At 41.9% G+C, this 13,522-nt stretch overlaps 1 protein-coding gene across 1 annotated transcript; it reads left to right on the plus strand.

Annotated features, from left to right (window-relative positions):
- Nucleotides 1-5,925: 5,925 nt before the first annotated feature.
- Nucleotides 5,926-9,915, plus strand: LOC306789604 (histamine H3 receptor-like; the record flags this gene model as incomplete). The annotated part of the gene is made up of 3 exons (XM_079285622.1): nt 5,926-6,172; nt 6,685-6,851; nt 9,166-9,915. The coding sequence occupies 3 exons, from the start codon at nt 5,926-5,928 to the stop codon at nt 9,913-9,915; spliced, it is 1,164 nt and encodes a 387-aa protein (XP_079141748.1).
- Nucleotides 9,916-13,522: the final 3,607 nt, after the last annotated feature.

Here is a 13,522-nt window from a genome sequence, read left to right on the forward strand (position 1 = left end):
ATTGATACAATTGAACATACATTAAACCAATCAGTATCATAACATTTTAGTTGATAACTCAATGTACTTTATTTTTTACAAAACATCCAGTGTTTCGGCAATGACTGCACTGTTTCGGTTGTGACCACAGTATTTTGTTTGCAAGGTTGTATCATATTTCCTCAACCTTATTGCTTCATCTTAACTCATGACATGCCTTAGGTTGGGAATATTACAAACACAAATGTTTTGTGCTCAATAGAATCATTTTATTTTTGAAGACATAACAATTGTTCATCCTAACCATTTAAAGTACAAACATTACTTATCAATGGAAAATTACCCAAGTGGGTTCAGTAAAAGAGAACAAGAAAACATTGACAAATAAGTGATATTATTAAAGGAATCAGAAACCAAGGCTACACAGGACACTTTCAGTGATGAGTTGTACTCTATGTTTAAGGGGGTTCAGTGTCAGACACCATCACAAATCCATTCACAAATCTAGTTTTCCACATACTGCGGTGGACACTCTTGGGCTGATCTGGACAGCCCAAGAGTGTCCAGATCAGCCCATCGTGGTGTGACGTTGGGCTGATCTGGACATGCCTCTGTGTGACGTTTTCCGGTGGAGGGATTAAGGTGAGGACCTTGTCCACTGTGTACCTGATCTTGTCCTCTAGTCGCGTCAATAAAAGTGGTTTTGCCCAATGTTGTGCATGACTTTGACCTCAAGGGCACCTGCAGACAGATAACGGGTAAAATGAAAGGACATTGGGCGAGGTATGATCAGTATTGCTTGTATTGGAATCTTATAAGACTATGAAATGAAGTTTGATTCAAAGGGAATGGGAATATGAGAACGGAAGATGGCCAAGTGAGAATGAAGGGAAAGAGAGACTTTACCATATGTTTCGGTCGTGACTGTTTCGGTCGTCACAATTCTAGCTAACTTTGAGCATAACTACAGAATGCTAGCAAGTGGATGGCTGGCATACACATATTTGAAGAGGTGTACACACATAAAAACATAATACTTTGCATTAAACCCCAAAAAGTTTACTCAATTGAAGAGAATATGTGTTCGGTAGTGACAATTCTTAAGGTTACACGCCTATTTTCAGATTTTGGAACACATTTATATCAAAAGTATGGGATTTAGCTACTTACCATTCAGCCATGACGGACAGGGATGCAGTGTCACTGCCTGGTCAAAAATGCAGGGGTGTGGCTAAAAACCAGGCTCAGCCAATGGACTAAAACTCTTGTGTTTCGGTCGTGACATGAAAACTGGGGACATGATTTTTTGGGTACAGTTTTGTCATTTTAAAATGAAACCCACAATAAATCTAAATCTTCCAACTTCTGTTTAAAGTCAATCATAAAGATCTTTGAAATTACACCATTGAACAAAATCTAAAAATAGTTTTAAGTGTTATTTACAGAAATTGAAATTTAGATGTTGGGGACAGCTACTTCCCAATAGAAAGTACCCTATAAATGATGATTTTGTATATATTTAGCTTATCACTATCTAATTTAATGTCTTGGGTTTAAATAGACAATAACACATTCTCAGTAAATATCTGTGTCTGAATACTTAATTGTTTTGTTAAATAGTTTTTCTTGTTGGGGGACAGCACTTTGAACGAATTCGGTAGAATGGCCCGAATGGTCGCCATGAACCAATAAGAATGACCAAGGTGCGGCCTCTCGCTCTCCCTCTGTGTGAGTTGTTATCCAAGCTCCTCTGTGCTTTGTTAGATAGCCAGTGTGCCTTTTAGTGCACGTGAGCCCATGTTTGTGTGCCTTGCTGGCTAGCTAATGGCCGCCGCTCTGCACTGCGCTCGTACGACGGTTACAGCGTTGTTACAGGAGCGTAGCGGCCACCCGTTACTCCTCATGTTGAGAGCCGTGTTGAGTCAATCCCTCAGTCATTCCTCTGGAATCCTTATAGAGCTCTTATAATATAGAAACTCTCACTTCAAATATGACTCATCTCTCAAAAGCATTGCCGCCTCTTTCAATGAACCCCGGTGGATCATCAGGCTAAGCTATTATTCTCACAGGGCTATTGTCAATAGCATTGATACAACGCATTTATATTCATGAGGAATATGATTGTAAAGTAATTGCTGTGTTAGTGCCTTGAAAATACATACGAGATGTGACACTGTTTTTGAATAGATTACCTCCGGTTATTTGTCCGTTCACCTTCAGCAAGGAAATTGAAGTAAATAACCTCATTTGGAAGCATTCTGAATGCTTGTTTTATTATTTTATATTTACATCACAAGAACCAACATGTATAGATACACCACCAGTGCTCAAGGCGTAAGTGAGCATTGAAAAAGGAATATAAAATCAATGTTATAATTGCAACCAGGACTGATCACATATTACAATTAGTATAATTACTGCACATGATGATTACAATGATGACTTGCTTCTTTTTTTTTTAATACGAGGGCGGGGTACAGTGATACATGGATTAGCCGGCTTGGAGCTTTTGAAAAATGAAATGAAAAATTCAACAAGTTAAAATGCTGTGACGTTGAGCCGCACCCACAGCATTTCAATGAGCTTCTGTGGATCTACAGCAGAAGGTAAATGCCAGCACCCTTCATCCCGGGAAGCAGCTCTGCCAAAACAGACTGTGAGGCTGTGAAGCCGTCCAACCACGAGTTCAGCTGTCTCATTAGTGATTAGCACTTGTTATGTAAACTGTGACAGCACTGATGTGGTGTGGAGACCAATGGAAGTTTCTGTTATGTACAAATGGCAATACCCAGCATATTGATGCAACCCTGCCTGTTCAACAGTGGGAGTATATGCTTTTCAAAATGTTATTGTCTTCCTCTTACATCATAGGGGGCATCGCCCCTGTTCCTGATGGATGCAGCACTACATTTTGAGGAAAGCTTTGTGACCAAAATTCAATTATAAAGGACTCGTGGAAAGAATCATTGTATAAAGGAAGTATAGTCAGATAGTGAAGCTATATGTACAGTATGTCAATCAGAGCCAAGTTAGGTCTCACTAAGAAAATTCTAAAGAAGGCAGTTCCTTGTTCCTTGGTCATTAAACGACCAATTTGTAAACTGCAACATACTTTAAAACGAATGATGAATATGGCCTTGAAAGGACAAAGCCCGCACTGAGGTCTAAAGGGAGAATCGGGGAGTGCACTGTACATGTCATTATTTAATTTAAGCTGTGATTACTATGGATAGGCACACTGTTACAGTATGATAGCATCAGTACTCCAGCCCAGCATCCAAACACAAACACTTGAGTACTCGAGTAATGGAGAGCCACAGCAGGGCATAGTATAATCAGCAACACTAGAGCCTCTGTGTACCCTCTGTGGCACTGCTTTGTTTCTGAGTGCCCTCCATTTTCAGATGAGTCGCCGCACTTCTATTTCCAAATCCAGCGACAGTGCACCTGCCAAATTCATTGCTTCCCTGACACACTTTCATTGCATTCTGTTTAATATGCATGCAGTAGTTTACCGTATCTTATACTGGCAAAGCATAATGATACTGAAATAAACACACCGTGTTCCACTCAGTGTGGTATCAAGAACACCTTAAGCATGACCTTTGCAGTAATGATGTAATATTAATGTTAGATACCAGCATGGATCGTAATCTTGTGGCATTTATTATTTATTGTTGGGAATATATTTACAATATGGTAGAGGCAAATACAATTCAAGAGCAATATTAATGTTGTAACTTATTTAGTTTATTTTTTTTAATTGGCACCCCATGACCCAATGGCAGAGCACATCAGCAATAGTACCGCACTGGTCTATGTATTGTATCTTGTATGTGCATTCGTTTCCATGACGGCACAGTAACATTTTCCATGATGTCTCTGTGCCTTTGTTGCCTATAAAGGACATTTGTCAGTCATGGATATTTCACTATCACCAGCCTTTTCATAGGCAGCCAGAGAACCACCTGAATCGTGGATGAACAGGTTGGACTCTAAGGTAAAAATCCATAGACATGAGCGTTACGATTAGACAGGATTTGAGATCTGTATAAAAAAACGTATTTGTCTTGTCATTCTTTAAAGCAGAGCAGTTAATCACACTGTATATAACTTGAGCACAGTAAGTTCATTATGCAGCATTTGAAACAAAACTATATTCCCTAAACTGCCTTAAAATAACCATGACTAAATGTAGAAATATCCTAATCCAAATTGTATGAGCTACAAGGTGAGAATCACACACACAGGTTCCTGTATGATCATTATTACACATTTCTCACATCATGAAGCACTCAATCATTTCTCCATTATCAAAACTGACAATGAAGATAGCCAACCACCTAATTAAAAGGATCTGCAAAAGCAGTAATGGTCAAATTTCTAAAGGACTGTATTTGAATTGAGCTTACTGTGGACACTGGTGAAAATACTGAACGGAAAACTACGCTTTGCCTGCACTGGTTCCTGTGTTGCAGCTGTGACGTGACTAACACTGAGAGATGGTGGTGGCTCCATTTGTGGGAAAATAATAGTAATTCAAGCTGGGCTCCTTCAGTCACTTCTACTGTTCTGTAGTGTTTCTCATTTCTCTTGGACCACAGCTGTGGGACTGACAGGATAGTATCTGAATGCAAATAAGGCGTACAGCTTCCTCCACTGTGTGCTCCTAGGAGGTTTTACACCCACAAGCATCTAAACAGATGCTTGCAATATACGGGAGTTTTGAGTTGTTGTTGCTGCTGGCGAGAATGCTTACTATTGAACTGTGACTGGTAAAACTGTTACTCTCACAAGGCCTGTTGATTTGAGCTTCAGTGAGAGACCTGTGTGCCTTCCACTCGCTCCTGGCTATCAGACTGTTGCTGGCTTGCGCCACATTTTCTTGTCATTCAGATTGAAGGTATACTGGCTGGTGGCAGGATGGGAGGGAAAAGGAGAATATATGAGATTTATTTGGAGGGAAATGTCTCTAACAAAATATGTACAACCTAAAGCTGTCGATGAATGTCAAAAGTGTGAATTTTGATGAATACAAAAGTCCTCAACAATTTCCACAGACAATGGAAGCTGCCCCAATATGTTTCATTGTTTGTTCATACAGTCAGCAATGTAAGGTAATGTTCTTAATACCCTGTCCAGTGTGGGATTCGGTAAGGGGCATCACAGTTTGATTGTGCCATGTTTTTCATGTCCACATCCCCTGCACACCCACGGTATCGTCATGTGAGGCAACAACAGACAGCTAGGCTGTGAGTCAAACAGGAAGTTTCTATGAATGATTTGGTACTAGACTCAGTTTACCAACTGCTGGTGATCCACAGCATGAATATATGGGGGGGGGGATGATAGGGAGAGAGCAAGAAAATTATCTTTGACGTCAGTAGAATTATCTAAAAGTGCCACTCTCAGTTCATACAATATAAAAATAGCTTTCAGGTTTCATCATGACCTTAAAAAAGATATTTCCGGTGAACAAATTGCAATGTGCTGCTGGAATAATAACACACGCTGTCTTGGATACGGCAATTCCTGTTAATTCCCCATTCGATAAGAGAAGCAAACTTTTCTGTGGCGTCTCTAAACCTCCCCGTGCCACTTCACCATATCGACTGTACGGATTACTTTAAAGTCATTACATACAATGTGCGATGACAAAAGCAATTCTTTTCCGTCACAAGAAGCGATGTCTCTACAGCGAGGCGTCACTGCTGGCACACGCGTAATCCATCAAGTGTCCAGGCAGCGTTTTGAGAAAGGCGCTGTGCGCTCTCTCGTGGATGTCCCTGCACACTGTGCTCCGTCTGCACAGGAAAGCTTTTAGAGCATGCATGGGGGTGTTGAATGCAGAGTCCTTTCACCTGCCACCTGTTGCTGGCTTATTATTTCCAGCTCTGTGTCGTTTGAGGATATAACGGGAGCATCGTTGATCATCACATCAGGACCATGTCGGAGGAACAAACTGATTCCAACTCTAGTCGGTACTATTTTGACAACACCTCAACTAGAGTCCAGAGCAGCTTCGTGCCTTCAGGACCCGTTTTTGCCATTTCGATGGTGATGATGATGACTTTGGTCGTTGTGATAGTGTTGGGCAACGCATTGGTCATTTTGGCCTTTAAAGCGGACAAGAGTTTGAGAACACAATGCAATTACTACTTCCTGAATTTGGCAATATCAGATTTCCTTGTAGGTAAGTCCAACCTTAGTCTTTTTATTGTACCCTGGAATATGAAGTATGTGGTAGCTCTGTCATGAAGACAGTGTATTTGTTACAGGCTATGATGTGCTGATATATGCATCCATGCTGGTATATATGACAGGGGAAGTTTTGTAACATATGTGATGCTCCTGTATCTGCCTGTCAATCCACCTTTACTAGTGCTACCAAGTAGAGTATTTAAAGTCTACACTCATGAATTAATTAAGCACCTGCATTGATGGGACCAACAATATATAAATATATATATATATATATATTTATTTATTAAGAGAGCTTGATACATTTCTTTCCTTAATATGAGAATGGCATTGCTTAATATTTGTACATGTACAATCTATACGATCTGCTCTTTCACACTCACTCATCACATTGTCACCCTCCTTGCGTTCAAGTTCTATTTTGCATTTATGCGTGCTCATCACTGAAAGTGTCCTGTGTAGCCTTGGTTTCTGATTCCTTTCCCAACAACTGTGTTTCTGTAGGGGCATTCTGCATCCCGGTCTACATGCCTTACATCCTGACAGGCAGGTGGACACTGGGCCGGGGACTGTGCAAGCTGTGGCTGGTCATGGACTACCTGCTCTGTTCGGCATCTGTCTTCAACATCGTCCTCATCAGCTACGACCGCTTCCTGTCAGTCACCAGAGCAGTGAGTAGCTCAACCTGTGCCTCACATCTGTAATGCACACAGCACCAACAAAGTGAATTTAGAAGCACAGGGCTTGCCACATTTGTAATCTAAAATCTTGTCATTATCAAACAAACACAAGACAGAAAGAACTTTATTTTTTCAGATTTGTAGTTTAAAGATACAATGTTAAAAGTTGAAGAGCCCTTTTCAATTGTAGCCACACACGCATGTTCACTGCCCATGTCTGTGGCTTGATGGCCGGTGAGTCTCCCAGGTCATTGGTAGTGGCAGTGCCGCCTCATTCTCCCAAATGTGCCCATCTGCAGAGGTTAATCATTCCTGACCCATCCAGGCCCAGTGCCACCCCTAATTATAGCCCTTCCCCATGATGACCAAGATATAAAAAAAAGAAAGTCACATTTTGACTTTGGGACAGAATGTGCTTTGGAAAATATGGAGGATGTCTATATCGTGGTATTGATGACTAAACTTAAATACGTTTCGCAGATTCTAATAATGGCATCGATATCTGGGCAACTATGTTCCACTGCTTTGTTTTTCTGAAATACAATTGTACAGCATCAATTGGGCCCCTTTTCTGTTTGGATCCAGTTTCGTTCCATTTTCAAACCTCTGCAGCTCTTAGGCCCATTGACCCCGTCTTTGTCTGTGCATTAGCCGACTGACTGTATCCTACACACTGTTAATTCAAAGGTGGGATGAAGCTTGGCATGGCAGACAAAGAGATGTGTTCTGTCTCCTTTCACAAGCAAACACTTAACATCAGAGCAGTGAATACAAATAACACCAGAGAGAGAGAGAGAGAGACCCTTCTTTAATTAGCTTGCTTTGATCATAGAGACCGTCCTACGTGCCATGGTCCTTCCAACCTGGAGAGATCAATCGCAGCTGAAACAGGCCACTGGCTGCCAGCATTTTCCTAAAAGCATTTCCCTCTGAACATTGAAAGACAAAGGATCGTCACCAGCCACAGGACAAAGTTGTTTTTTGAAAGAATGGAGTCAGATTAGATGCATATATTTGGCAGTTGGATGAAATGTCAGCACATTAACAAAAGGCTAACTGCACAGTATTAGAAAAGATCCGATTGATTGTGTCATTTAGGATTATAAGAACGGGCTACGGTCAATCCCTAGAAGCTTTAAAAAAAATATGCAAACTTTTAGATTGGAATTTTGAGCACACATGATTCTTCTCCGTCGAGTTCAACAACACAACATGAATCAGGGGAAAGAATCACCGCGTTGAATCGCTGTACACCAATTCATTCATCCGTGTTCTTTGAAGAACTGCGGCTTATTTCTTGTCATTCCGAACAGGAGCAGAGCAGCTGGAGAGGTATGTTGCCCGCAGAACAAGAATGTGGACGCGGACATAGGATGTGAAGTGGTCACGAGAAGCACCTCGTTGACTTAACACTCATTCGCACACATTGATTCTGCAGTGCATGATGTCAGGATGTTCTGTTTGTCCACCAACATGTTCTGCGATTTCACAAACATGTCATGATGTGTCTGTCCAATATTATCTGTTTTAAATGTTATTAGCTTGATGAACTTCTCAGTTGTGCATCAGTTTTGAAGGGTTTCACTGGATGGTTTTTGTGAACATGGTTTAAAGCTTCTGGTTGACGGACGGCCTCTTGTGCCATTGTGCCATTGTGCTGTATATTCGTACAAGGAGATCCGCGTTGTGTTTCAGTAAATATACCCAAATACTGTACTACAGTTTTCAAGGTGGGTGTACTCTGCTTGAGCACTTTTTGCTACTTTTTACTGAATTTGAAAGCTATAATTACACCACTAGTTGCTTTCAAGATATATATTTTACGTAAAACATGTGATCAACTCATAAAATATGATACATTGTTTGAGATTAAACTACACAACAGTATGTAAAATACTGATATTTATCTCCCTCCCAACCAGCTGCAACATTGCTGCTAACACATTAATGCGTCACTAATGACGATCCAAATTTAGAACAAATGACAATATAACACTAACGGGCCATTCCGCCTGCGTTATATATTTACTTGTAATACTTTGCATCGGTTTAAAACACTTACGTAACATTTAGCTGTGTTTCTATTTGCAATGCACTATTTTTTTACGCTGTGTTATTGCTCTTATAAATCTGAAGACCTCCTCCACCACTGCTGTTAAATGAACATCAACATAAATGAAGATAGTCGACTTTATGAGATTAAACATGGTATGTTGCTCTATTTCTACACTCGTGGTAGCATTTGATTGACCCCACACTGACAGCATCACTCAGTACATTTTGTGATTTCTGCTTATATTTGCAGGTAAGCTACCGTGCCAGACAGGGCATGACACACCGAGCCGTAGTCAAGATGATTGCCGTCTGGGTGCTAGCCTTTATCCTGTATGGCCCAGCCATCATATTCTGGGAACTGGTGGTGGGCAAAAGACGTGTGCCAAAGGATGAGTGCTTTGCAGAGTTCTATTACTCTTGGTACTTCCTGCTGAGTGCCTCCATGCTGGAGTTCTTCTCTCCTTTCATCTCTGTGGCTTTCTTCAACCTCAGCATTTACCTCAGCATACGCAGGAGGAGGCTCCACAGCAGGGAGGCCCAGCTCCACCTTCCATTGAGCGAACCTGCCTCTGCCCAGGGGAAAGGTATCCCCCTGTCCCACAACTGTGGGTTTGGGATGAAACTGACTGTAAGAGGCTCCATCAATTCCCAGACCTCTCCCAGTTTGAGTAAACTAGATCCCTCAACCAGCAGGGCTTCCCAGCCTAGCCGTCTGTCCAGGGATAAGAAAATTGCTAAGTCCCTGGCCATCATAGTGTGTGTGTTTGCCATCTGCTGGGCACCGTACACCCTACTGATGATCATCCGTGCTGCCTGCAGAGGGCGGTGCATCCAGCATCACTGGTACGAGGTCACCTTCTGGCTCCTGTGGCTCAACTCTGCTATTAACCCATTCCTGTACCCGCTCTGCCACAGTAGCTTCCGCAGGGCCTTCAGCAAGATTCTCTGCCCGAGGCGGCGTACGACTCCCCTATCAGCTGTCCTTCGCACTGGCCATTGACAGGCAGATATAAAAGCCCGATGAACAATGTGCCACAACTGAGGATGGAAATCGTTCAAATCCGACACCATAAGTTACACAGTGTCAGCAGATCAAGCTAAACTGTGCATCGCAGTTTGTCACAAAGAACATAATTAATTGTTTCCAAAAGCTTTTCAGTGTTTGTACTGTACAGTATGGTGTTACTTACAGTTCGCTGTGTCCAAATCTAAAGCTTGTGTTTAACATCATAGGCGTAAAAATAATTACAATATACATCAACAGTTTTCACATACTGTAAGAACAAGTTGAAGATTTGTCTTGAATATGTGCAGGCTAGCTAGCGATCCATCAATGACGTTGTCTCGTTTGATATGTTAAGCTGTTACCTTGAATGTATATGATATTGAGGATTTATGTTCTTAAGGAGGTATGTGTTGCACTCACTGTGACATTCAGTAAAGCAGATCACTGTCACCCTCTGCTGTTAGGTGTTGATGATATTGCAGAAGCACCGAGATGAAAAGAAAAAGTATAAATGTTTGTAAAAAGAAATGTGTTCTTTTTGGGGCACATTGTCGTACAAAAGATGAGTCATGGATTACATTTCTCCGCACACCGAGCACATTGTCTGCACATTTATCATCTCATGTAAAAAGAAAAAGAAACATGTCTTCTTTGCTGTACTATAGAAAAAGAACAAAAACAAAAGTTAAAGATGATGTCTCAGTTTGTTTTGCAGAAAGTATTTGCTTTTCTGTAAGACAGAGAAGTAAATCTGTTTACAAACAATGCCAAAAATCGTTTTACTGCGATCAGCAGCTGCATGGGTACTTGTTTGCCACTAGATGTCACCATTCACCTTTACAGCTTCCTGTGTGTGCAGCGCTTGAACATTAAGCTTCAATCCGTCCGAGAGAGAAGACAATCTTTGTCGTTGGCCGGGGTTTCCATGAACTGCTTTACTTTTTTCTGTTTGTGTTTGAACTGTTATATACGGGCTATATTTTTGCAGCAGGACCCTGACTGATTGAAAGTGTAGTCGAAGGATAGAATCATAGGTCTATAAAAATGGACGCTGCTCTCTTTATATTTATTCACAGTCAGTCATTTCACTGTCACATAGTGTCACTTGTAATTGCAAAACCTGAAGAGTTACATGTAATTGTTTTGTAGTCCTCAGGTGCTTTCGTGCCATATATCCTTTGGTAAGTATACTTGTGTAACTTAAATATTAGAGTAGTGGCCTAAATGTTGTCCTCTTGGCTCGGAAGAAAGTTCAATCTTTGGTGCTTAAGTTAATTCAATTTAGGATTTTCTAAAAATAAACACATCTCTGTTACTGGCTGAGGGTCTTTATGCACATTGTAGAATAAATAAATGAAGCCCTGTTACGCATTATAAATGTAGATGCTGTCTACCTGATGGCTTATTGGGTCAGTGCCAAGTGCAGAGTGGCTTTTTGTTTGATGTGCAGATGAAATGCTGAGAGTGCAATACCATTTTTGTATTGTTCCCCTGTCTAGCTATACCATTTGATAGATTAAATGAGTTCTTTCCAGATGTAGACTTATTAGACCTGTAATTACGCCGTCATGTTAGATAGCGGGGTCACATTTTTGCAGGTGCCATGGGTCCCACAGGGGACTTACATTGCTCAAATTGTTGCTGTTGCGCGTGTGCACATCTGGGCCCCTGGTCAGGTGCTGGGAATAAGGGCACAGCTGCAGGGAACGGGCCTCTGCTCCCCCCTCCGCCTCACCCCCTTTCCCCGCCTGTGGCGTGGTGGTGGTGGTGGGGGGGGGGGCGCGGAAGCACACTTCTGACCAGAGGGATGCAAAGTGCATTTCCCTCGGGACGACAGAACTGCATTTATCAGCGGAATGGCAAGCCTGGGTTCACTCCCTGTGTATCTAAATGTGACAGCGAGAGCCTGTATCACTGTGAGGAACGCTGGCACTGTGTGCAGTTATAGTAGGAGCACTACTGCAATTGATTTTGCTGATAGATTGAAATGCCATGTGTGCCAAACTGATGTAACTACTCACTGAGGCTGTGTTGCGGATCATGCTAAATTGGTCTTGGAGGAAAAAATACAGATGAGAGATTTTAATTATGTCCGCATGCAGAGGTTGTGTGTGTGTGTGTCTTTTTAAGCATGTTCAGTAAGTATACGTGAATGTGTTTATCACAGGGGTTGGATGTCTGTGACCCCCAAGCAATGGATCTAAAAGCAGTGACCCCAAATGGAGCGCACCTGTGCCCCTTACGTTTATAGAGCCCCATTAGCAGAGACTCAGTCAGTGATCTGAGGGGGAGGAAGGCCTATATAACTTCCCCAGGAGAATCTCTGTATCGTTAAACTCTTAGAGTTTCCACTTTTAAGCACTTTCTTTCGGATGACTTGATGCTGAATTCTCTTGTTTTCAAACTGGACAACACCTCTCGTCTACACAATAGACAATAAAGAGTAACAGATGTGGAATGAAGCCACTGTAATGTGGAAAAACACACACAAGACATTTTCATACACCAGCACTCCTCACAACATGGCGATGACCAATATAGCATTTTAAAAGTCAAGCTGGAACATAAAAGTGAGCCGGCAGACAAGACCAAACCACTTTATTCTGCAGATACAGGTCAAAACTTTGACCTCTTTCGAAGTTGTATCATCACTTAGTGTACATCTTCCCCCCGCGTAGGCTGTTCACTTTCTCAGCTAACTAAATGTAAACAGCAGTTTAATATTTCATCAGGGACTATACTCAAAAAGAAAAAAAACAGACTATTTCTGCTTCATTTTTGCCTTTTCCGTTCTTCCGTTTTTCCCTCTGCTTTTTCCTGCAGTGTACTTCCTGACTAGAGATTAAATAATTCCATTGGAATCCTCTTAGGATGGGTTCCCAGCACTTGGCAATTAAACAATTACATTTAATCAGCATGGGGCGACGCTTCAAGTCACCCTCATTTCAGACGTTGATTAAAAGCAATTCTGCAGTGGTTATAGCTGTCGACATTCGAAAACTGTGGTTCACTTAGGTTTCCTGCGTCTGCGGGGTCAGGTTGGATAGCAACATGGCAGGTTCAGCAACGGTGGAGTGCTGTACCCGCCTGTGGTGGGTAAAACAGTCACGCTAGAACTCATGGCCGACCTGATATTGTCCCTTAAGTCAGAACTAGTTCGATTACTTTGAGACACTTTGACCCTACATCAAAGAAGACTCAACTAACAATAGAAAGAAGAGGGACATTGAGTTATGCATGTAGGAGTCCAGATGTGTGAGTCCAGATGTGTAAGCGTGTTTGTGCTTTTTTTTTTTCCAGGTGCATTTGACTGCGTCCACACACAGCTGTTTCCTCGTGCATCCACATTCTGGTGCATCTGCGGTGAATGAAATGCACCTTGACATGTACAATTCCATCATGCCACGCAATAACATCTCCCTCTGTGATGGCAAACAAGCTGAGAGAGGGCACAGGGGGCGGAACACTGTTGTGTGTGAGAGCCGTATTTGACATCATTGCCCGAGTGAAAGAGTGTATACGTGGCACAGCACTGGAGCGGACCGTCGTCTTTTCCCGTGCGACGCAGATGAGTTGTGATGGATACTCGGCCCCCTCTTAT

Source organism: Melanostigma gelatinosum (assembly GCF_949748355.1).
Source record: "Melanostigma gelatinosum genome assembly, chromosome: 15".
Taxonomy (NCBI): Eukaryota; Metazoa; Chordata; class Actinopteri; order Perciformes; family Zoarcidae; genus Melanostigma; species Melanostigma gelatinosum.